This window comes from Podarcis bocagei (assembly GCF_964188305.1).
Source record: "Podarcis bocagei genome assembly, chromosome: 1".
In the NCBI taxonomy this organism is placed as follows: domain Eukaryota; kingdom Metazoa; phylum Chordata; class Lepidosauria; order Squamata; family Lacertidae; genus Podarcis; species Podarcis bocagei.
The window spans coordinates 42208671-42230852 of NC_138125.1; the positions used below are offsets into that span (position 1 = coordinate 42208671).

Genomic DNA, 22182 nt, shown 5'->3' on the forward strand with positions numbered 1-22182 from the left:
TCTACACAGTAAAACATTTTCACTTGCTTGCTGGTGAAACTTAGGTACCGCAAATGATAAGGTGAAATATTTATTTTCTTTATACAGCTGTGCATTATACAGTGTGCATTTTTAACCAGGAGATGCCACAGCTAATAACGGAGCAATAGTCTGTGATCCTGATGGTTTATCCCACACTAGAGGTTCAGACTACAGTGGTACCTCGGGTTAAGTACTTAATTTGTTCCTGAGAGTCCGTTCTTAACCTGAAACTGTTCTTAACTTGAAGCACCACTTTAGCTAACGGGGCCTCCTGCTGCCACCTCGCTGACAGAACACGATTTCTGTTCTCATCCTGAAGCAAAGTTCTTAACCCGAGGTAATATTTCTGGGTTAGCAGAGTCTGTAACCTGAAGCGTATGGAACCTGAAGCGTATGTAACCCGAGGTACCACTGTATTTCCTTTCTGCGCATGCTGAATTTCAAGGGAAACCCCATACAGTAACATTGCCTTGAGATTACAAATCTCAAATGGTTAACTAATGTTAGGCCTGAATCAAATATACCTACCTGCCTATCCACAATATGATTTAATTTCTCTGCCATCATCGCAACATAAAAATCCAGGAATAATGATGTATAGGGAAGCTTTTAAAGGTTTAATGTTTTACTATGTTTTTATATATGCTGGAAGCTGCCCAGAGTGGCTGGGGCAACCCAGTCAGATGAGAGCAGGGTTTACAAATGATTTATTATTATTATTATTATTATTATTATTATTATTATTATTATTTAAAAATGTCAAGGTTATGTGACCAAGAGAGTTCAAACCTCATCAGTAATGGGTATCTTGACACACACATGCACACACTGGGGATAGCCCATGACAATTGTTTAAGCTTTCCTCCCAATAGTTGTGCTTGAGAAGCTGACATGGAATAAAGGAAGTCTAGGCAGAGAGATGGCGCCCATGTGCTAGGTAAGCACTATTTCCATTTCTCCAGCTGAAAACGCAGCACTTTTAATATTTTCTCATAGTTTCTGTTCGGCTGTATTCTTATGGGGTAACATTAAGCACTCAGTTCTCCAGCAACATACATGGCATACTTATTCTTTTGTGCTGGAGCATTCTGACACAAGTTGAAGGATCAGCCTGAATTCCTCCTGTGCCTTCTTCCTAATTCACCATGAGAAGAGCGCCTGTAGTAACGGTTTGTGCTTGCTTTATTTATGACAAAAACTCCCCCCCCCCCCAGTGACTATGTGGTTCCCCACATTAGAACTATCTGGTAGCCATGTGTTGAACACATGGGAGCATTGCAAATCTTAAATGATAGTAAATGCCATGGCAGAAACCTTTGCAATTACAGCCGACAGAACTTTGAAGATCACGTACAGCTAACGCTATCTAGGGTGGTGGGGTTTTTTTGGTTTTTTTTTAAGGTTTCAGGGCACAAGGGAAGGAATAGGGTGAAAGGTTCCAATCTTGAAAGGATGGGGTGACTAAAATCATTTTTCCACCGAAAATGAGAATAATTGCTTTCTGCAGAAACATGGAAAATTAGAGTGTCGGTGGCACAACATTCCCCCATACAATTAATTTGTTGGATTAAGCTGAAAGTATGAAGAAGGAAAATAACTTGGTACCTCCAAGTTCTTGTCGTACTGCCCTTCTGTCTTCGTCACAGGTTCCTACCCCAGTGCACATGGATTAATAAATGTTAAGCAGATGCTATTGCAGACCTTGTCATCTCTTTTTAAAATCCACTGTGCTTCCAGTGACATTATACACAAGGGCACTTAGAATTCGCTTAGGAGACCTGAGTGAGGAAACTGAGCTTAGGAGACGTGACTGAGAAAATACAGTAAATTAAAGTCAACATGCAGTTTTCTCTTCATACCCACTTTTAACTCTGCCACAATTAGGTATGGAAGCCCATTACTAATTATTACAGGTTGCACCCAACTAAGTTCTTAGAATACAGTCACTGAAATAAATCGAATTGTTAGTCAAGTCAACAGCTTTTAAAGGGTTTCATCCACATATGACTTTTTAAAAAGGGTAAAGGACCCCTGACAGTTAAGTCCAGTCGCGAACGACTCTGGGGTTGTGGTGCTCATCTCGCTTTACTGGCCGAGGGAGCCAACATTTGTCCACAGACAGTTTTTCTGGTTCATGTGGCCAGCATGCCAAACCACTTCTGGCAAACCAGAGCAGCGCACGGAAACGCCGTTTACTTTCCCGCCAGAGCAGTACCCATTTATCTACTTGCACTTTGACGTGCTTTCGAACTGCTAGGTTGGCAGGAGCAGGGACTGAGCAACGGGAGCTCACCCCATTGTGGGGATTCGAACCACCGACCTTCTGATCGGCAAGCTCTAGGCTCAGTGGTTTAAACCACAGCGCCACCCACACCCCACATACGACTTAGTTCAACACAATCCAGTAATTCTATGCCTCCATTGTACAGTCCTAGCAATGTGAAGGTCTCCTGCTGTCTTAACTTAGTCCACTCATTCTCTTTTGCTGCCTCAGTGCCTGAAACTCCTCCCTGGACATCATGGTGCCACCTCCGTCTCTTCCTTCACAACTCTTCTCCAAACCCACCTATTTAAAAACTCCAATTTCTACTAAAACAAAGCCCAAGTGTGCATAACTGTATTCACTCACATTAAAATGTAATTACTCTCGCCCCCCATCTCCCACCCCTCCAGCGCTGGTTTGGGCCTGGAGGGGCCTGGGCAAGATGTTGCGGCACACCATTTCCTCCTTGTTGTTGCCACTGCCCATTTGCTTTATCTTTTCCACTGGACGTACATCACTTTCCAGCAAGAGAGAACAGGGTATCTGGAGGTTATTGCTCCCACTTCTCCTTGCTCCTCTCACTTTCTTGCATAGGGCAGGTAAACAGGCAGCAACAGCAAGGATGAGCAGCAGTACCAAACTGCCTTATACAGCGTCAAACCACTGGTCCATTTAGCTCACTACTGTCTACATTGGCTGGCAGCGACTCTACCGGGCTTCAGGCAAACAAGATTCCAAGCCCCATCTGGAGATGCCGAAGACTGAACCTGGGTCTTTCATGCAAAGCAGGTGCTGTCTTTCAGCTGCTGCCCATTGGCAACCCCAAATGCGGGCGTAGGAGCACATGACGTGTTTAGCTGGCCAAGCACTTAAGAAACAACCACTTGTATCATAGGCTATACTGCCATATCACCTCCAGCTCACAGGAAAACCAAGGAACTGATTCAGCAGGTCTCTAGGAGGTATAATGTGAAACAGATCATTGTTCTTCAGCTGACGGTGGACCCTGGGGGTCAGTGCAGCCGGTCTTTATCAGGTCCCAAGCCCTGTCCACCTGGTCCGGACGGATTGGCCAGGATTCAAATAAACAGATGGCAGGAAAGTCCGCCAGTCTCCAGCAGCCGGCCTGGGAATTCCCTAATGGCCTAGTCCATGTGTTGCTCCCAAGGGAAAGGAGTTTGGCATGATGGGATGCAACAGCCGTCCACCCTGTGACTGGGTAAGCAGCCATTTCCTCATTTCAGAAGTTGTCCAGGTCTTCAATAAGGCCACCAGTCAGGGCAACAGGGCATTGCCCCGAAGCCAAGGGGCTCAATGGTCTGCCCATAACAAAGGATTAGAGCTACAACAAGTACCCCAGATCACCATTATTCTGACCAGAATGGAATGTCAAACTGAGAGTATGTCTAGATTATTGTACAGGGGTAGGCAACCTAAGGCCTGGGGGTCGGATGCAGCCCAATCGCCTTCTTAATCCGGCCCACGGACGGTCCGGGAATCAGCGTGTTTTTACATGAGTAGAATGTGTCCTTTTATTTAAAACGCATCTCTGGGTTATTTGTGGGACATAGGAATTCGTTCATCTCCCCCCCCCCCCGCCCCAATATAGTCCAGCCCCCCACATGGTCTGAGGGCTGGTGGACTGGCCCACGGCTGAAAAAGGTTGCTGACCCCTGTTATTGTAAATCACCCAGTGATCCTCGGATGAAGGGCCATATAGAAATTTAATAAATAACAAGAATAGATTACTGAAAACGAGGCACTTTTGCTAGTATGCATATTCTGAAACGATATTGACCAAAACATCTTAATCACACACTGAAAGGCAAGGGATCTGCTCACTTGCTGCTTAATTTTGTCACTTGTGCCTGTCATGGAGAGAAAGAATGAGAGCTGATGCAGTGCTGGGATAGGGATTGGCTGCAATTCTTATTAAGCATCCAAATGGCTTGCTAAACAGATGGCAGAGAGCAAAGAATAGGGGCCAGCTCGAGTGAACTGAGCGTCTTTCAGCCACCTTGTGCCTCTCTTTCTTTTTGTGCCTTGAGAGTATGGTTCTCACTCTCTGGCCCACTCTGTGTCCCAACAGACAACCCAGAGGCATCTTGAGGGCATGCCTGGGACAGGCGTGGGGCACTCAAAGCATATTTCCATGTCAGCTGTGCTCTCCCAGTCTTCCTGACTCTCTCCATTCCTCTCGCCCACGCCCGGAACAACTGACCTCTTCCTATGACTGGAAGTGGTTTTTGAGCATTAGGAGCATTTACGCTTTGGCAACACACAGTTTATACTTTATGACTTGTCCAAATTTATTTAAAAACACAAAAGATTTGAAGCATGATTTATTGCACATTCTTATGTTTGGGTTGCTAAACTGTTCACAAAGCCCCACTTACCGTGTGGTGAATTTCCACATTTGGACACGTTTATATATCTGCGCATGCGTGTGTGTGTGTTATTCACAACCCTTTAATGTTTCAGTCAATTAAGTCAATTACATCAACTGGATTTTTTTTTTAAAAAAGCTAATAGGCAACTTCAACTGTTTGTGGAAAATAAAATATTACCCCCCCCCTTTTCTTGGCTTCATGCAGCTCAAATTTACAAAAAGGGATGAACCATTCTTGATGTGGATGTGGTCAGGGAATAAAATACAAGAACTGGTGAATGCTAATCACATTTCAAGATATTAGAGGCAGAGATCAAGAAGTAAACGTACTATTGCCCTAAGCGAAAGTAGGGCAGAACAGGGGTTGTTGTTGTTTTTTTGATAGAAAAACATATGAAGGAAAACAGAACAGTTGGAAATAGAAAGACAAAAGATTTGGCCACAGGCTTGTGGTACCATTTCCCAGAAATGGAAAAGCTCTTGGCAGTTTCTTAAAGACATGAGAGAAGTTTGGTAATAATACAACTGAAAGGTAGAGACGTGTTTATTTTTGCAATTCATAGTTTTGCTTTAACTTTACAGGCACTTAACTTATAATCCAAATCCTTATCATCCATGATTACATTGGCAGCTGATAATGTGGTCTTAGGCAGAATGGTAGTAACAGCTTGTAAGATGAGTAATGTTTTTCACTACTTTTATCTTCACCTGGACCTGAAAGGCTCAGAACTGGTCCTTCTGTCATATTTTAAAAGGTTTTTGCTTCATATATTGTGGTTCAGCAAAGAGGAAATTGAGAGCCAAACTACTTGCTAAAACCTCAGTGAAGTTAATGGTAATCACTGAATCGGGATCTACATATTTGAATGCTCAGCACCAAAATGCACTGCATACAACCCTACTGTACTGGAATTTATGTGCAAATGACTCATCAGCTTTCTTGTCATCCTTATTAAAGAGTTCCACATGTGAGACTGGCTTACACATTGAAAACCATCTTTTCAAATCATTCATACATAAGAATTCCTGCACCCAGCGGCATAGTGTGGGTTGCCAGCACCCAGGGCCATGTGGAGGGAGGGAAACAGACAGAAGACGCATGTGCATTCAACTGCCTAATGGCGTCCGCATCACCCAGGAGATTGCAGCCACAGAGATAAGAAGAGTCATTCTGTTATCTAGTGAGGTCACTTCTTGGTTAACAAGGAGAAGCCGTTTTCAACAGAGCCCACTGACAGAAGTGCACAGCTGTATTGAGCCAGCACCGGGTGTTGAAATTTTGTGCCCCTAACAATTTTGTGCCCAAGGCAACTGCCCCTGTGCCCCCCACCGCACTACACCACTGCTGGCATCTGAGCCATGTCTGACTCTGAACCTCCTATTTCAGTGCTGGACTGAACGTTGTGATCCATCCAACCTCTTGCTTCAGCTTCACCGTGTATGTATGCAAAATGAAATACGACCTGAGAAGAGTTCTTGGACTGAGCTGATGCCAAATCAAGATCATGGAACCTACCGTATTTTTCCGTGTGTAATACGCTCCCGTGTATAAGACACCCCCTATTTTGAGGGACTCAAAATTAAGAAAATGGGGGGGGGTTGCCCCCGTGTATAAGTCTACCCCCCTTTCTTAACATTATTTTTTAGTAAAAAAAACCACCCTAGTCTTATACATGGAAAAGTATGGTAATTTAGAGGCACTTATTTTTGACAATATGGCACATACAGAATTAGGAATAGCTTATCTATAGCCCATGTACTTAAGTTCTCTGGAATCAGAAAAGAGCAAGAGGATCAAGATTATGGAGCAATTCCCTTATGAAGAAAGATTGCGTCATCTGGGGCTTTTATTTTAGAGAAAAGGCAAGTAAGCAGTGACATGAAAGAAGTTCATGAATTTATGCATGGCGTGAGGAAAGTGGTGAGAGAGAAGTTTTTCTCCCTCTCTAGAGCACATGGACATCCAACGAAGATGAATGTTGAAAAATTCAGGACAGATAAAATAAAGATTTTATATAGTCAAATACAGAACTCGCTACCGAAGGAGATAATGATGGTGACCAACATGGATGGCTTTAAAAGGGGATTAGACAAATTCATGGAGGACAAGGCTATCAATGGCTACTAGCTATGATGGAGGTTATGCTCCCCCTCCTCACTTGGAGGCAACTATGCTTCTGAATACCAGTTGATGTAAACTGCAGGAGGGGACGTGTTCTTGGACTCGGGTCATTCTGGTTTCCCACAGGCATTTGGGTGGCCCCTTTGAGAACAGAAGGCTGGACTAGATGGGCCACTGGTCTAATGCAGAAGGAGAGCCAGTGTGGTGTAGTGGTTAAGAGAGGTGGACTTGTAATCTGGGGAACCGGGTTCGCGTCTCCGCTCCTCCACATGCAGCTGCTGGGTGACCTTGGGCTAGCCACACTTCTCTGAAGTCTCTCAGCCCCACTCACCTCACAGAGTGTTTGTTATGGGGGAGGAAGGGAAAAGGAGATTGTTAGCCGCTTTGAGACGCCTTAAAGGGAGTAAAAGGCGGGATATCAAATCCAAACTCTTCTTCTTCGTCTCTTCTTTTGAATCACCGTGCTGCCAGCCACTGCACCACAAACCCGTGTATGAGGTACTTTGTAGTAAGCCATTATTAAAACTGGACACATCGAACAGCAGGATGGACCTGCCATTCCTGCCTCAAACAGGATGCCTCTGTAGCCACATCAACACAAGCCACTCTGGGCACCATCACAGTCACATATATCTATGGTTAGTTTGACATGAACAGAACCATTTCAAAATTATCCTGACTGGGGCTGGTAAATACAGAAGTGGTTTGCAATGTTCAAGTTGGTGTGGCTGAGTGTTTTAAAATCTCCTCTCTTCTCTTCTTTAATCTGAGTTTTGCACTTCCAAACATGTATGAAGTGTCATGATACTTCCACCACTGAACGTCAGCTGTGCAGCAAACATAATGGCTTCCAAACACACCTGAGTCCCAGTATCTCTCATTTACCGTATTTTTCGCTCTATAACACGCACCTGACCATAACACGCACATCGTTTTTAGAGGAGGAAAACAAGGGAAAAAATATTCTGAATGAAACAGTGGACGTATCATTTTTGTGCTTCATGCTGTGGCCACAGACATGTGATCTGATGGTGAATTTGGGGTGACCCAATGCAAAAATCCTGAGAATCCCTGTGGATCCATGCTTTGTAACCACGTTTTTGCACCATTGCAGCCCCAGGCAACAGTGGGTGCGTGATTTTTTTTGGGGGGGGGGGACAGGCTGTAGCCATGGACATGCTATGTGCTCTGATGGTGAATTTTGGCTGACCCAATGCAAAGATCCTGAGGATCCATGTGGATCCATGCTTTGTAACCACGTTTTTGCACCATTGCAGCCCCAGGCAACAATGGGTGTGTGATTTTGGGGGGGCAGGCTGTAGCCATGGACATGCTGTGTGCTCTGATGGTGAATTTGGGGTGACCCAATGCAAAGATCCTGAGGATCCATGTGGATCCATGCTTTGTAACCACATTTTAAGTGGGGAGGGAAGGAAAAACACAGAAGGCTAAGAATGCAGGAGAGGGCTATAACGTGAGGAAAGGAAGGCAAAAGTTTCCCCCCATCCACCCACCCAAGCCAGCCAGCGTGCGCTCTCTCTCTCTCTCTCTCCCTCCCACCAGCATGACAGAAGAAAGCATTTTAACTGCATTAAGAACTATTTAGCAGCGAAACCTAAGCTTTGCCATCCCTTAAGAGGTACAGACACTGTAATCTTCCAGATCGCATGAATTTACAGGCAAAACACTGTTTAAGGATTTCATCCTTTTAAATGGAAGAAAGCATATTTGAATGCTGTGTGTCTCCAAAAACAAAAAGCAGGAAGTCAAATCAGAATTTTAAGCCGAACCTGTAATCTCTCTTCCCTTCACAAACATTGTTCCCTCCGGAGCAGGGAGAGGATAGAGCGACGCTCTGCTCTCCTCTCTACTTGCCTGGAGGGGAGGGGCTTTCCCTGCTCTTTGTTTGGACGCTCTGCTCTCCTCTCTACTTGCCTGGAGGGGAGGGGCTTTCCCTGCTCTTTGTTCCGTTTGAGCAAACACAGCAACGAAACAGAGCAGGGTGGGCAGTAAGACCCTGAGGCAGAATGAAGGAAAGCAGCTTCCTGTCTCACGGAGCTCCCTTCTCCCTGAAGCGCGGTTTGATTTTTGCCTCATTTTTCGGCTCCAGGGACACACATTCGCTCCATAACACGCACAGACATTTCCCCTTCCTTTTTAGGAGCAAAAATCTGCGTGTTATAGAGCGAAAAATACGGTAGATATTAATCAGTCACACAGATTACAGAAATCTTGAGAGAACAGCCTTCCGCAGGAGGTGATGGGTGGAAAGAGGCATACTGGAAACCAAATAGCTAGATTGTGCTCACATGAGGAGCAAATAGTAGTGGCATGGCAACTGCCGGTAACCACGCAAACATCACCACGCAAAGGATAAACAGCCCACCAAAATCCTCATCATCGTTCACTGAGGGTCCACATCAACAGTGACTGAAGATGCATAACAGGTTATTCTTTCTCACTGGGTTTTCCACATAATAGGTAAATTCAAATTAAATAAAGAAAAACCATGGGCTAGCATTTTGATGATAATGATGCTGACAGCATCATACGAAAAATGCAAAAAACTTCCATGCACGAGAAGCACCAGTTCCACAATAAACTCCCTTCTGGAAACACCAAAGACATACAAATGTGTTTCTTTGAGTCAACTCCCTTCCACTCTTTTGATTAGAGTAGGGGGTAGGAGGGGGTCTCTGCCCTCCAAAGCGCATCATGCTAGAGTTATCCTTACTAAAAGAATAGTTCCTGTAGAAGGGACTGAAGAAAATTTAACAAAACAGAGAGGAAAAGTGATTTCCAAGGCCCCCTAGTGAATGATGGGTGTAATAGCTAGAGCATCGGACTAGGACTTAAAAGAGTAGGACTCAAATTCCCACTTGCTCATGACACTCACTGGGTGACCCTGGACCAATCACAGTCTCTCAGCCTAACCTACCTCACAAGGTTGTTGTGAGGATAAAATGGAAAGGGGGAGAAGCATGTACCTTGAGTTCCTCAGAGGAATAGAGAGAGTGAGTTGGTAGAGCAGGAGACTCTTAAACTCTGGGTTGTAGACTCGAGACCCACGTTAGGCAAAATATTCTTACATTGCAGAGAGTTGGGAGTACCTAACCCTCGTGGTCCCTTCCAACCCTACAATTCTATGATTTGTAAAAATAAAGATAAAAGCAAAAATAAAAATAAGGAATAATTACAGTGATTTAATAAAACGTATCTACATACAATAATACATAACATTAGTATATAAAAAGTAGGACTGGCTACACAACGCTGCAGAGTGGTCCCAACAGACACTACATAGCATTCTTTCACCACTGAACATACTCAGCCAGCATTGGGCTATTTTGGAGTGCCCCCCAATATGATTTTTAAAAACAAAGAAACCTTACTTCTGCAATGCTTGTTCCCACCCCCCCCACCCCAAGCCTGCTGATACCTACCCCTTGTTTCTCACTAGCATTGTTTTGTTTACACAGCAATAATATCTCTTCACCCAAGGTCACTTTTAATATATCTGTTTCATTCTCCTTCTCCCTCCCAACACTCAGTTACCATGCCATGCCCAGTGACCATGTTCAGTCTGCCTCAACCAAGCTGTTTGTGGCTTCTCCCTCACCCACCTTTCAAGGCTTCTCCATCTCTATTTGCTTGTGTGTGTGCCAACCTTCGGATTGCGAATACCTTCCTCTTCTGCATAGGTAGTGTCTCTTGGCTATATAAAGGCAGGTGCCCAGAGGAAGAACTGACTGTTAATATACCTGATGATAAAATATCAAGCTATACTCAAAAAAGTGAGTAGCATATCTAAGCAATTATCACCTCAACCAGTGATTGCCTGACTTATACCCCCATCAATGATAACTGGAGAGCCAGGTTATAGACAAAAGTTTCTGCCAGAGTGATGGTATGTACATTGCACATTTTCTGTGATAAGCGAACACGATCCCTGATTGAACTTTAGCAGTAAAACTTCCAGAAGAACATTCTTGTCTCCTTTTGCCAACATTAACTGGCAGACCTAAACTCTAACAAGAGAGTATCTGCCCCAGACATACATTTCTGGATGCAGGTGTGGCGAACTCTTGCTGATAACAGCATCAGTTTAATTTAATTTAATAGTCTACTTTCTTGTGGGGTGGCTTTTAGAGTCTCCCAATAGCAATCATCAGGGATGCGGGTGGTGCTGTGGTGTAAACCACTGAGCCTTGGGTACCGCTCTGGCGGGAAGGTAAACGGCATTTCCGTGCGCTGCTCTAGTTTTGCCGGAAGCGGTTTAGTCATGCTGGCCACATGACCGGGAAAAACTGCGGACAAACATCAGCTCCCTAGGCCAGTAAAGAAAGATGAGCGTCGCAACCCCAGAGTCGTTCGCGACTGGACTTAAGTGTCAGGGGTCCTTTACCTTTTTTAATAGCAGTCATCAGTGACACTAGCCTGATGTAAATCGTGGATTAATTTCTGAGCATAAATGCTTGGGACTGATTCGCACGGCTGAAATCCTAAAAACCTGGGATTATGAGAAGGAAGAGGAGGAGTGGGGTGGGGAACTCTCAGGTCTCTGGCTTGTGATCCTTCTGTGCACATTTACTTGCATACAAGGACCACTGTGATTATTGTAACTTAATCAGCAAGCCTGGGTACGTGCACAAGATTTTGAAAGCGAGCAAAAGTCTCTTAAAGACCTCGAGCCCAACTCCAGCAGAGGCATCAGTGTCGGGAGGAAACCCCCCCCCCCAAGTGGGGGAGACTATCGCCCGCTGTCTTTGCCGATGGGTTCCGCCTCCGCCGGTCGCACGTCCCTCGGCCACGTGGGGATGCGGGTAGCAGCCAGCGGGTCCCTCGCCCGCCAGCGCCGGTCTGACCTGGAGGCTCAGGGAGGAGCCGGGCGTCGCTTAATTGGAGAAAGGAGAGTTCTCCTCCCTGGCGGGAGTTGCTGGAAGCGTTTAGGGGGCGTATTGGGAGGCGGCCGCTGGCCAATGATCAGCAGCGCTGCTCTCAGCTGGCAGGCATTTAAATGGGAGACAGCGCGGTGCGCCTGCAATTCGGAAGCGGGGCCCGAGCTTTCCTTGCCTCTCCTTCCGATGGGCTCGAGGGACTGGGAGCAGAGCAGCAGCAGCAGCAGCCCGAGCCGTCACCCCGCGCACTGAAGCGCCCCACGCCCGAAAGGAGCCGCGGAGCAGGACTCGCTCTCCGCCCACGCGCAGGTGAGGCGGCAGCGGAAAGGATTTCGGGGCTTCATTGGGAGACCTTGGGTTGCTTTTCGCCGGAGTGAAGGATGGCGACTGCCGCTCTGCTCCAGGCAGGCAGGAGGCGCTGGGTTGTAGCCCCCTGGAAGCAGTAGGGTTACTCGTGGCGTAAGTGATGAGAGCCTTAGAAACTGCAGGTCAGTGTATTCAGGGAAGAATACAGACTCTGATGGGGTAGGATAACTTAAGTTAGATTTATGCCTGGCATCGTGGATAAATTGCTTTCCTGGAATTAATCCAGGAAAGCCTGTCGAATATATGTTACAAAATACCGAAGCTCTTACCTTTCCCCGTATCTGTGTAGCGCCTGACTGGAGGGAGGGGAGCCGCTGGAATCCCCTAACCCCCACCGCACATTTCTCATCGCTGTGCTTTTTTGCGGGGGGGGGGGGGCTTGGCTGGCTTTTGCCACAAATGGAACTACTGGTAGAACCAATACCATTTTCACACGTGATTTATAGCGCAGTTCCATGCATATTTACTTGGAAGTAAGGGCCATTAACTTAAATGGGGTTTACGTTGCTGTTGGTAAACATGGGGCTTCAGACCGAACAAGTTATCTCTCTGTGCACCTGAAATTCTAGTATTGACTCCATTCGTTGGGATGCCAGCTAAAAATGGGGATTCCTCAAGCCTGCAGTAACAATCTGAGCACTTGGTGTTTTCCAAGCCCGGGTTGCTCGAGGAAACCTCCTTAAAAGCTCGTCGGATTGCCAAGGACACTCCCACGGAAAAAGAAGGCCCACTCTTTACAGGGTGCCCAGGATGTGACCCAAGTCCGTCTCCTTCCCCAAGAAGCCTGTGCAGCCGCTCCCGCTTTCTCTGCGCTTCCAAAGCGACCGTAACACCCCGCGGGTCGGTATTCGCAACCGGCTCTCCTCTAGGCTTTCTGGGGCGCCCTGTGGTGCCACTGCCTAATGGGCTAATTTAATCGAAAGGGCCGAAAATTGCTCACAGCCGCGCGGCGGCCGGGATGGGCGAAGAGGGCCGCGGAAAACGCCTTTTAAAAGGATTGGCCCCTTGCAAGGGGGCGGGCGCTGGCTGACCAAACGGGCTGGGCCGGCGCCTCAAACGGGCCCTGCTGCGCGGAGGCGCACTTCACATGCAAGCCTACTCGGAAGTAACTCCCACTGACTTCAACGGGGCTTGTCCTCCGCTGTAGCCCCCGGCTCACTAGGACCAGGGGGGCTATTCCAGGTGCCGGCGGAATTTGCGGGGTTGGATTTGCGCAGCTCCGACGGCAAACGGGCGCGCACCGCGGCGTTTGCTCCGGTGGCGACGGAAAGCCGTCGGTTCTCCCTTCCCGCGAGCGGCTCTTTCCCTGCCAAGGGCGGAGCCGCCGAGGGGAGGCGGGTGTCTCCTAAGACCCCGCCGCGTGACTTACTCAAAACCAAACAAAACGCTGGCGGAGGCCTCCTGCGCCTCCGGTCGTTGGGCCGCGCAGAGCAACCCTGGAAACGGCCTGTCTTGGGCGAGGCTGAGCTGAGGGCGCTGCCCTCGCTTGGCGGGGAGAAAAAGAGGCGCCACCCAGCGCGCCGCCGGCCACCCTCGGCTGCGCCTTCTGGGCGGCAAGACCAGAGGGAACCGCCGGGCATCTCCGAGGGGGCGAGGCGTGGTTCTCCGTCCAATACAGCAGCCTTCGCCAAGCTGGGGTGCTCCAGCTGCGTGGGACTACAACTCCCATCAGCTCCAACTGGCTCTGGGTTGTCAGGAGGGAGGAGTTCAGTTTAACCCTGGAGCAACACCCCAAGAAGCTTCATGGTCAGGGCCGAAGAGTAGCCCGGTTTGAGCTCTCGTCATTGACACGCTGAAACATGTAGATGTTAATGTGGGAGATAAATCCAAAAACGCATTTTCCCCCCCCTCTCCCGTTGTATATTCCCTTCTCGTTGGCCAAACTTATTTTAAGCTTCCCATAAGAAATTCCCCAGTCTTTTGCTATGAAAGATCTATCTTCAAATACTTTGTGCTGTATGCCTTGGCTCATGCTTCTGTTCTTCCGATAAGGGAAATAACTTGGTCAGTGGTCACGATTGGAGTTGTAATCTCAACAGGTTCCCCACCTCTGGTTTCTAGTCTGAGTGTGAACTGAGCATTCCTCCTTGATTTGTTTGCAGGGAAGTTAGAGGAGGTTGCATCAAATGTTATTCCACACTTTGCAGGATCCCCTCATTTTTCCATATCTGATTTGGGGTGCAAAGCAGGTTTGCTGTGCAAAAATTGTGTATCAGCTTAAATTGTGCAACTTGCTTGAATCTCACTGGAAGTGCCCTGACTCTCTGATAACAGGGTTTTTAAGCGTTTGGTGAAGGCAACCTTAAAATCTGAAAAAGCCTATGCTGTAAGAAATCTCCCTGCAGGCCCAGGAGCACTTGTAATCTTCAATAAAGTCTTCCTTTAGACTGATTTAGAAACCTGATCTTTTGATAACATTAGAATCTCTGTCTGCAATTCACAAACCACTATCCTTCAGACAGCCATACACTTCTGTTAGATCTGAATCTGGAACCTGTGTGTTTCATATCGCAGTCTGTTCTCTGTCTCTCCCTCCCCCCAAAAAAAACTCATTCTTAAACTGTGAAACATATTTTTAGACCTCAGAAAAATGACTGGCAGTCCCTACTTGCAAGGGAATAGACACTTGGAATGCAGTTCTGGCCTTTTCATCTCTAAAAAGAAATTGCAAAGCTTCAGGACAATGCAGAAAGGAACAACTAAACTTCATCATTTACTGCGAGAGGTTTAACAGTGTAGTCATATGTGTATCTGCTCACATCTACTTTCAAGTAAGTCCCATTGCTTTCAGTGGGACTTGCTTCCTGGAAAGTGTACATAGCATTGCCGTCTAAAGGGCTTTAGTTTTTTTAAAAAAGTGAGTAAGATGGGGGCAGGCCACAAACATGATATCTAAAGTAGCAAGTGGTGTGGAGTCAATTCTCTTTCAAATCACTTCACTTTGTGGCACCTAAGGAAGGTGAGGTCCTTGCCTTGCATCACTATTCAGTTGCCTACCCACTGCATTTTGCAGTTCTTCAGTCATCTGCTTGGAACTGAGAAGTTTTTACAACTTGGGTGGGGTCGTTTTCTGACAATAATGTCTGGATTGAATATGATGTATCCAAAATGGCTCTGAAGGATTGGGGATAACCCATAGAAAATATTGGGGTGGGTGTGGGGGCGAGTGGGAGGTGCCTTAGCCTTAGCACTATGATGAACACAAGCCATTGAGTTGATTTGTTAGTGAAGTGATCACTTTCACCTTTAATCTTTTGTATTCATTGGTTACACCAAAGTAGTTCAAAAGCAGACAACACAGGACAGAATTTTCAATATATAATCATACATAAACACACACCAAACCTTTAATTTAAAAGAAGAGTCCTTAACTGCCAATGCTGTTTGCTATGCCAACCCAAAATATGAGCTTTGTCCTGAAGGCTTTTAGGTAATTGTTGCTAATAGCAATATTGGTGTTCTTACTCCTCATAGACCATCTCACTTTCATTGTGATTTCCTTTAGAGCTGTGGTCTAATGATGGATTTAAAATAGAGCCTTTACTCAAAAGTGCTCAGGTTTCAGCTATTGAACTTAACAGAAGAGAGGTTGGTCTAGGTCAGTACTGAGCCCTTTGAAAGCCTACACCAAAAACTTTCTTCTGGAAATGGGACGAAGGTATGCAGGCTCTCCCCCCTAAAATGTGTGCTTTGCTCTGTGAATATTCCTGAAATAGGAATATACTTACTGTTTCCTATTTATTTACTCTAGTATTGCAAGCTAGAACTTTCAGGCAAGAACATGGCTATGTTTCTTGAGCAGGTTCAGTGTGCGTGTGTGGAAGTGTGTAATGGAATTGTTAGTCATCATTTGTATGTTTGAAATGACACTAAGTTGGAACACTCAAGTCTTTTATACTGCCAACATGTTCAGCTTCTATTTCTTCAACCTCCAAGTACATTGGCTTGGAATCTACATAGTAGTTATGAGGTCTCCCTCATTGAGTGTTGCTGCAAAATTATCACAGCAAACTTAAACATAATATAAGTATTTAAATAAAAATAAATCTGTTATCCAGCCCTAGAGTTAAAGAGTAGGGGAGGAAAATTCTTGGTTCTGGAAAATCCCTTGCTTCCAGAAAACCGGGTCAGAGCTGTTGCCTTTTCCATCTGCAACTGATCAGGAGAGGCCTTTTCGTCTCTCAGCGACAGAGAGGTGGGCTCTTGTTTTCTGACTGTAAAACGAGTCCTATTGCAAATGTACAAAAGTAATATAACTGAACTAGTTCAAAAACGATGACACAGTTGTAATCCATGTTGCATGAGCGAAAGGCAGCTGCCACAACTGATGTTTTCCTCTCTCTTCAGTCCCCTGAGTGTGCACACCCCCACTTCAGAATCTTGAGGGTGACCTTCTGAGCATTATGGGATGTCTTGTGTGGCTACTGTGGGAGGAGAGAATTGCCGGAAGCATGGAACTTTGTGTGAGCAGTACAAGATTGTTTTGCCTAGTTTTAGGCCGTTTGCCCTCCTTCCACTACCACCCTATAAGTCACAGTCCGCAGTGTTCAGTAAATCTCTCCTGAGCCTCAGCAGGGACTTTTTAGGGACTACAGGTGGGAGGAGGGGAGGGAGAAAATTGGTTTCCTGAGCCTACCATCCCTTTGTACAACCCCTTGGGTACAACTCAGAAAAATAAGTGCCAAGTTTACAAACTCATACAACACACAGTATGACATAAACAAATCAAAGAATCAGATATGATGTCACAGGTTGATAAAGTGATTTTCAATATAATCATAAGAGCATACAACTAATAGAATTATATGATGGGCAGCTGGCAAAAATCTGTTCCAGCTAAGTCTTCAGAACTGCCAATGTACTTTGAAAATCCAAATCTCTTATGAGAACATAACTATCAATGAATTGCTTTGACCATCCCTTTGACAAAGCTTCTAATTACATATGGAAAACTCAGACTCATAAATGGATGAATTTCACATAGTATTCCCTGACAGTCCTGTAACTCATTGCAATGCCTTCTACACATGCAGGATGCAGCTGTTAAGTGTCCTAACTGGTGTTGGGATATGGGCACATATTTAACCTGTTCTGTGCCAGTTTCTCTATTTTCCTGCATGCTTTTAACCTTGAAAGCCTTGCATGGCTAGGTATCCTCATGCTGGAAAGACAGTCTCTGTCCAAATACAAACCCGTTTTCCAGTTTAGGTCAAGTTAGCTGATTCTGTAGCTTATGTCATATACACGACATGTTCAGACAGTGGCAACTAGGAGCCAGGTTTTTCTGTTGGCAGTCACCTGTGATAAAATTGGCCCTTGCATTTCCAGATTTTACCTGACGGAAATTCCATACAGGTTGGAATCTCTCAAGTTGCTAGATTTGAAAGAGGAGGGATTTGCTTTACTCCCTGTCCCTTTTCTCCCATTCCTGAGAGGAAGGTTGGTATTTTCACTAGCTTTGGGATAAGGGGTGATGTGATGCACTGTGTGCAACTTTTTAGTTGATGCCATGTGAAATAGATATATCCTTTCTCCCCAGGATGAGTCGCACAGTTTCTACAGTTGGTGTCCTCCTTCTGTTTGGACTTCTGCTACCCACCGCAGAGGGGAGCAAGAGGAACCGTGGAGCCCAGGGCGCCATCCCCCCGCCTGACAAAGATAAACCCAATGATTCGGAACAGCCGCAGCAGCCGCCATCGGCACCGCAGCAGTCGGGCGCCAGGATCCGTGGCAAGGACAGAATCAAGCCTCCATCTGCTGAAGAGGTGCTGGAGTCGAGCCAAGAGGCGCTGCACGTCACTGAGCGACAGTACCTGAAGCGGGACTGGTGCAAGACGCATTCCCTGAAGCAAACCATCCACGAGGAAGGCTGCCACAGCCACACCATTATCAACAAGTTCTGTTACGGGCAGTGCAATTCCTTCTACATCCCCAGGCATATCCACAGAGAGGAAGGCTCCTTCCAGTCCTGTTCCTTTTGCAAACCTAAGAAACTCACCACCATGTCTGTCACACTGAACTGCCCGGAGCTTCAGCCCCCGAGGAAGAAAAAGAGGATCACGCGAGTTAAAGAATGTCGCTGTATATCCATAGACTTGGATTAGGAGGCACCACGATGGGTGTTCCAGTTCTTGCCCTTGACTACAGATGCCCGAAACCCAATCTGTCTGAATGGGACACAAACAATAGAGAACTGCAACAAAAACAATGTATGCGTATCTGTGTGCAAGTGTGAATGCCAATACATCAATTACCAAAGCATGCATATGGAATAGCACCACTACTTGGAGTGCAAGTTGTCACCTATTCCTAGGGTCAGTATCTCACTAGTTCACCTGTGTGCTGGGGTTCCTGCGCTTCCATTTTCCACCAGCATCTGTGCCATTGACTTGTGTACCTGTTGCAAGTGAGAGCGTTGATGTGCTCTAGGTCCAGTGTTATTTCTTGGAACAAAATGTTAACAGGGATGCAGTAGTAGACTTACAGAAATGCCCCTTGTAAATGGTGTTCAGTAAAGGGTGCAATTATAATTGAGAATGAATGTTCAGAAGCAGCTTTGTTTGGATCGAAAAACACAGCCACTAGCATTAGAAGACTTTTTAAAGAAGGTAATGGGCAAGAGAAGGAAAAAATGAGAAAGTACAAGAATTAAGAGCAACAAGGGAAGGCAACGTGCATATTGACTCTACTGATGCTTTGAATGTACTTTAAAAACATTTTTGAGTTAAGAAGTAATTGTCTTGGGATGCTGCATTCTTTGACTATAACTGTAGTGTTTAATTCCATCATTAGCTTTTAGGTTTGCCGTAATAATTTGTCTAAAATCTGTTAATGTATATGTGTACACATCTTTTCTATCTCCATTATACTATCAGGTAATTCAGCTTAACACAGAAAGCACAATTCTGCAGTGATCGTTTGGGACTTCAAATGCAATAAGCATACAAAGCTATATATACTTCAGAGCTTCAGTGGGACCTGTGTGATAGATGCTGCTTAGTCTCTGGCCCGAAGGATGTACTGCCTTGCCCATTTACCTTGCATTTATCCATATTATCTTTGATTTTGGATTTGCTAAACTTTAGGTGCTGTTGCGGGCTGGGCTGGGCGTGTGGCAGAGTGCTCAGTCTTTCCTTTAGCATTTACTGAATATAAGGGCCTTTTCTTTGAACAGCTCTTGAACAGTCCATTCATGTATAAACATGTAGCAGTAATATATGGTGAATATTGCCTTTTGTCAGAACAGAACAGCCTTGAGAGCGAAAAATGGTTTTTAAGTGTAAAATTCATTATGTATTACTATTACATGGTTTGTAGCTGAATTCATCTTTGACCAGTTCCCCCCATGTATGATAGGATACCACCTCTCGTGCCTCCCCTTTGCTTTATTTTTATTTACATATACAGATGTGGCCACCTCTGTTTCCATCCCCATTGTAAACCTCTGGCCTTTATTTATATTGTTGAAGCCCCTGGACAGATAGACTGTCTTTTGAAAGTATGAATACATTAACCAGCTGTCTATCACAGTAGGCAACTTGTGGTTCATGCCACAAGGAGAGGACAGGTATTTATAGAAATAAAACACTTATTTGTCTGTAACAACGAGGAGCCTGCCAATAACGTGTCTGCTTAATAAGCAAATGTATTCATATAAGAAGCATTCTGGCTCTTGACATATCACACAGTCCTCAAATATACCATAATAAAACAACCCATATTTATAACCTAAACTACCCATTTATCATTTAGCTGTATTGCTTCTTGTTCCATCTTTAGAGGATAAGTCAACAACTGTTTTTCTTCTTTTTAAATGTTTCATCTTGTTTTAGAGGCTATAGCTGTATCCTCTAGTTACTTATTCCTCTATTAAGTTGTAGTCCCTTGCATAACAATTAGGGGATACCTCTTTCTATAAAAAAACCCCAGTTCACTGGGACCTTGACAAGTATGATCATGCGTAGCCAGATGCCTGTCAGCATCCTTTCACATGCAAATGTTTTTTTACTGCCTTCATCTATACCAGTAACAGATTGCAAACTTGCATATTAGCCATATCAGGATCACCCACTGCAATCTTTTTTAATAGGTATTATCATACATTTATTTCTGTGTAGATCATTTTTAAAAGCCTGATTTCTGAGTTACAGGAGAAAATTTCCACTGTGTGGAATGTGAATAGTTAAGCAGGAAGATATTTAATGGTTTTGGCATTTCCATACGATCAGAGAGCTTTCCACTAACTACTTCTTAGAAGGTATCCAGGTTAAAGCATTCCCTTTGCCTTCTGAACTCTTGGGGACTTTATGTTAATTCTTGTTTCTCTTCCTATAATTCATATACAGCTCTCACCAAGCAATATATAGTTCTGGCTTTTTAAAAGTTTTAACTTTCCATACAGCACATTTTTGAAGCAACAACTTGTAAAACAATTTAAGGTTTATAGCAAGGTGGAGTTGGTTATCTAGGAAAGAATAATAGAAGATCCCTCTTCAGAAAAATATATATGTTGGTTTCATAGGCAGGTCATTTATCATTGATTTTTCAGGTTTCAAGGAAACCAAAGATGTAGCTGCAAATGATTTCAAATCAAACCATATGTACTGTACTTAAATCTGAATTTTTCTTATAAAACAATGAAGAGGAACCCAAGCTGCTGTGTGTTCTGTAGAATTTCACAATGCAAAAGCTGTTTAAAAACAACTTTGATTTTGTAACTTGCCAACAGTTTGTTCACTTGCTATAATAAACATGTTTTTAAAAAATATATATGTTGAATTGCAGGCTAAAATGAAATTGCAAGAGTTTTAGAACTGGATTTTCAAATGGGTAAATATGAGAGAGGCAGAAATGTCCAATTCCCATTCTTGGCATAATGGCTTTAGCTGCATCTCACAAGACAGCCAAGAACAGTGGTAAGGATTTATCCAGCCACCACAAGGAAGGGAACAGGATTATGGTACAAGTTGGACAAGTTGGGGAAAGCGTGGAATAAGATTCCTGTACATACTTTCCTAACTTGGTATGCAATTAAGGTAAAACCAAAATATCCTCCTGGGGCTCTTCAGATTCCTACATGGTCCATATCCCAAGCCCCATTTCCTCTTGCCTAACATGCTGGGAACAGATGGGATGAAGCGGGAGGTTACTTGAGTACAACAGCAGGTTTCTTTTTAGCCTTGTGGGTGTTTATGAATTGGGACAACACCTTTCACAAAACCCCAGCAGCTGCTGCAAGGGAACCCTCTGTTTGCAATGAAGCTTCTTGACCATGCCATGGGAGACTGCTGGGAACTGCAGCTACTGGTAGCTCGTAAAGCTCTTAGCAGTGATGCAGCGGTGAATTCTAAACTGCAGACATGCTTCGTGACATCCCCATAGCCACCTAAGACTATGCAACAATGTCATGAACTGGTTGGACACAGAAGAATGGTGGCAGGAACCAGTTGGGGAACCGCATGGGGAAGAAGGCTCAGAGCCTGTGGATTGGTGGTGGGACAACAATGAGTGCTCAGAGGGAGAAGCCTGGGAGGTGTCAGAAGCTGAAGAGGGAACAGGGCTTAATGAGCAGGGAGAGTCTGTGGCAGAGAGCAGTCCAGAGGCAGAAGCTGAAGCAGGAGAGGAGGGAGTCCAAGAGGCAGAGATGAGTCTGGCTGGGGCAGAGTCACAGGTGTTTCCTACCTCCTGCTGTGACCAGCTCCCCTCCCCTCTGGTCTCCCAGAACTCTGGTTTCCCATGAACTGGCCAGAGAAGTTAGTTTTGTGCAGGAGCAATCTCAGATTGCTTGGGAAAAACCCTGGAAAGAGGGAACTTTGACAGCTGTGAGTAGCTGGGGACCTTCAGTCCCATCAACTGCTTCATGGGGGCAAGAGCTACCCAAGTTGAGTTGCTTTGCTCATTAGGCACTCCTGTGCAGATCTCAGTTTTGATAGTGAAGTTAACACCAGCTTGCTTGGTGTGATTTACTGCTGGCTCGCTCCTGTCAAAGAGAACATGAATTAAAAATAAATAATCAATGCATACATTTTGATTTCAATATCAAGCCAGTTTTTTGTTCTTCACCCCCCCCCCTTTCACTTTGCTTAACATTAACATTAAGAGTACTGAAGAATTCTGGGCAACG

The 22182-nt window shown here is 45.2% G+C and overlaps 1 protein-coding gene across 10 annotated transcripts; it reads left to right on the top strand.

Annotated features, from left to right (window-relative positions):
• The first annotated feature begins 11621 nt into the window (after positions 1 to 11621).
• On the top strand, positions 11622 to 20826 carry GREM1 (gremlin 1, DAN family BMP antagonist). 10 transcript variants are annotated; one of them, XM_081210524.1, is made up of 2 exons: positions 11622 to 12002; positions 17599 to 20826. In XM_081210524.1, exon 2 carries the CDS (start codon positions 17600 to 17602, stop codon positions 18161 to 18163), a length of 564 nt encoding a protein of 187 aa, XP_081066650.1. In that variant the 5' UTR covers positions 11622 to 12002; position 17599; the 3' UTR covers positions 18164 to 20826. The 10 variants fall into 10 exon arrangements, with proteins under 10 accessions (XP_081066650.1, XP_081066647.1, XP_081066648.1 ...); XM_081210521.1 differs by lacking the exon at positions 11622 to 12002 and adding an exon at positions 12878 to 12899; XM_081210522.1 differs by lacking the exon at positions 11622 to 12002 and adding an exon at positions 13180 to 13202.
• Positions 20827 to 22182: the final 1356 nt, after the last annotated feature.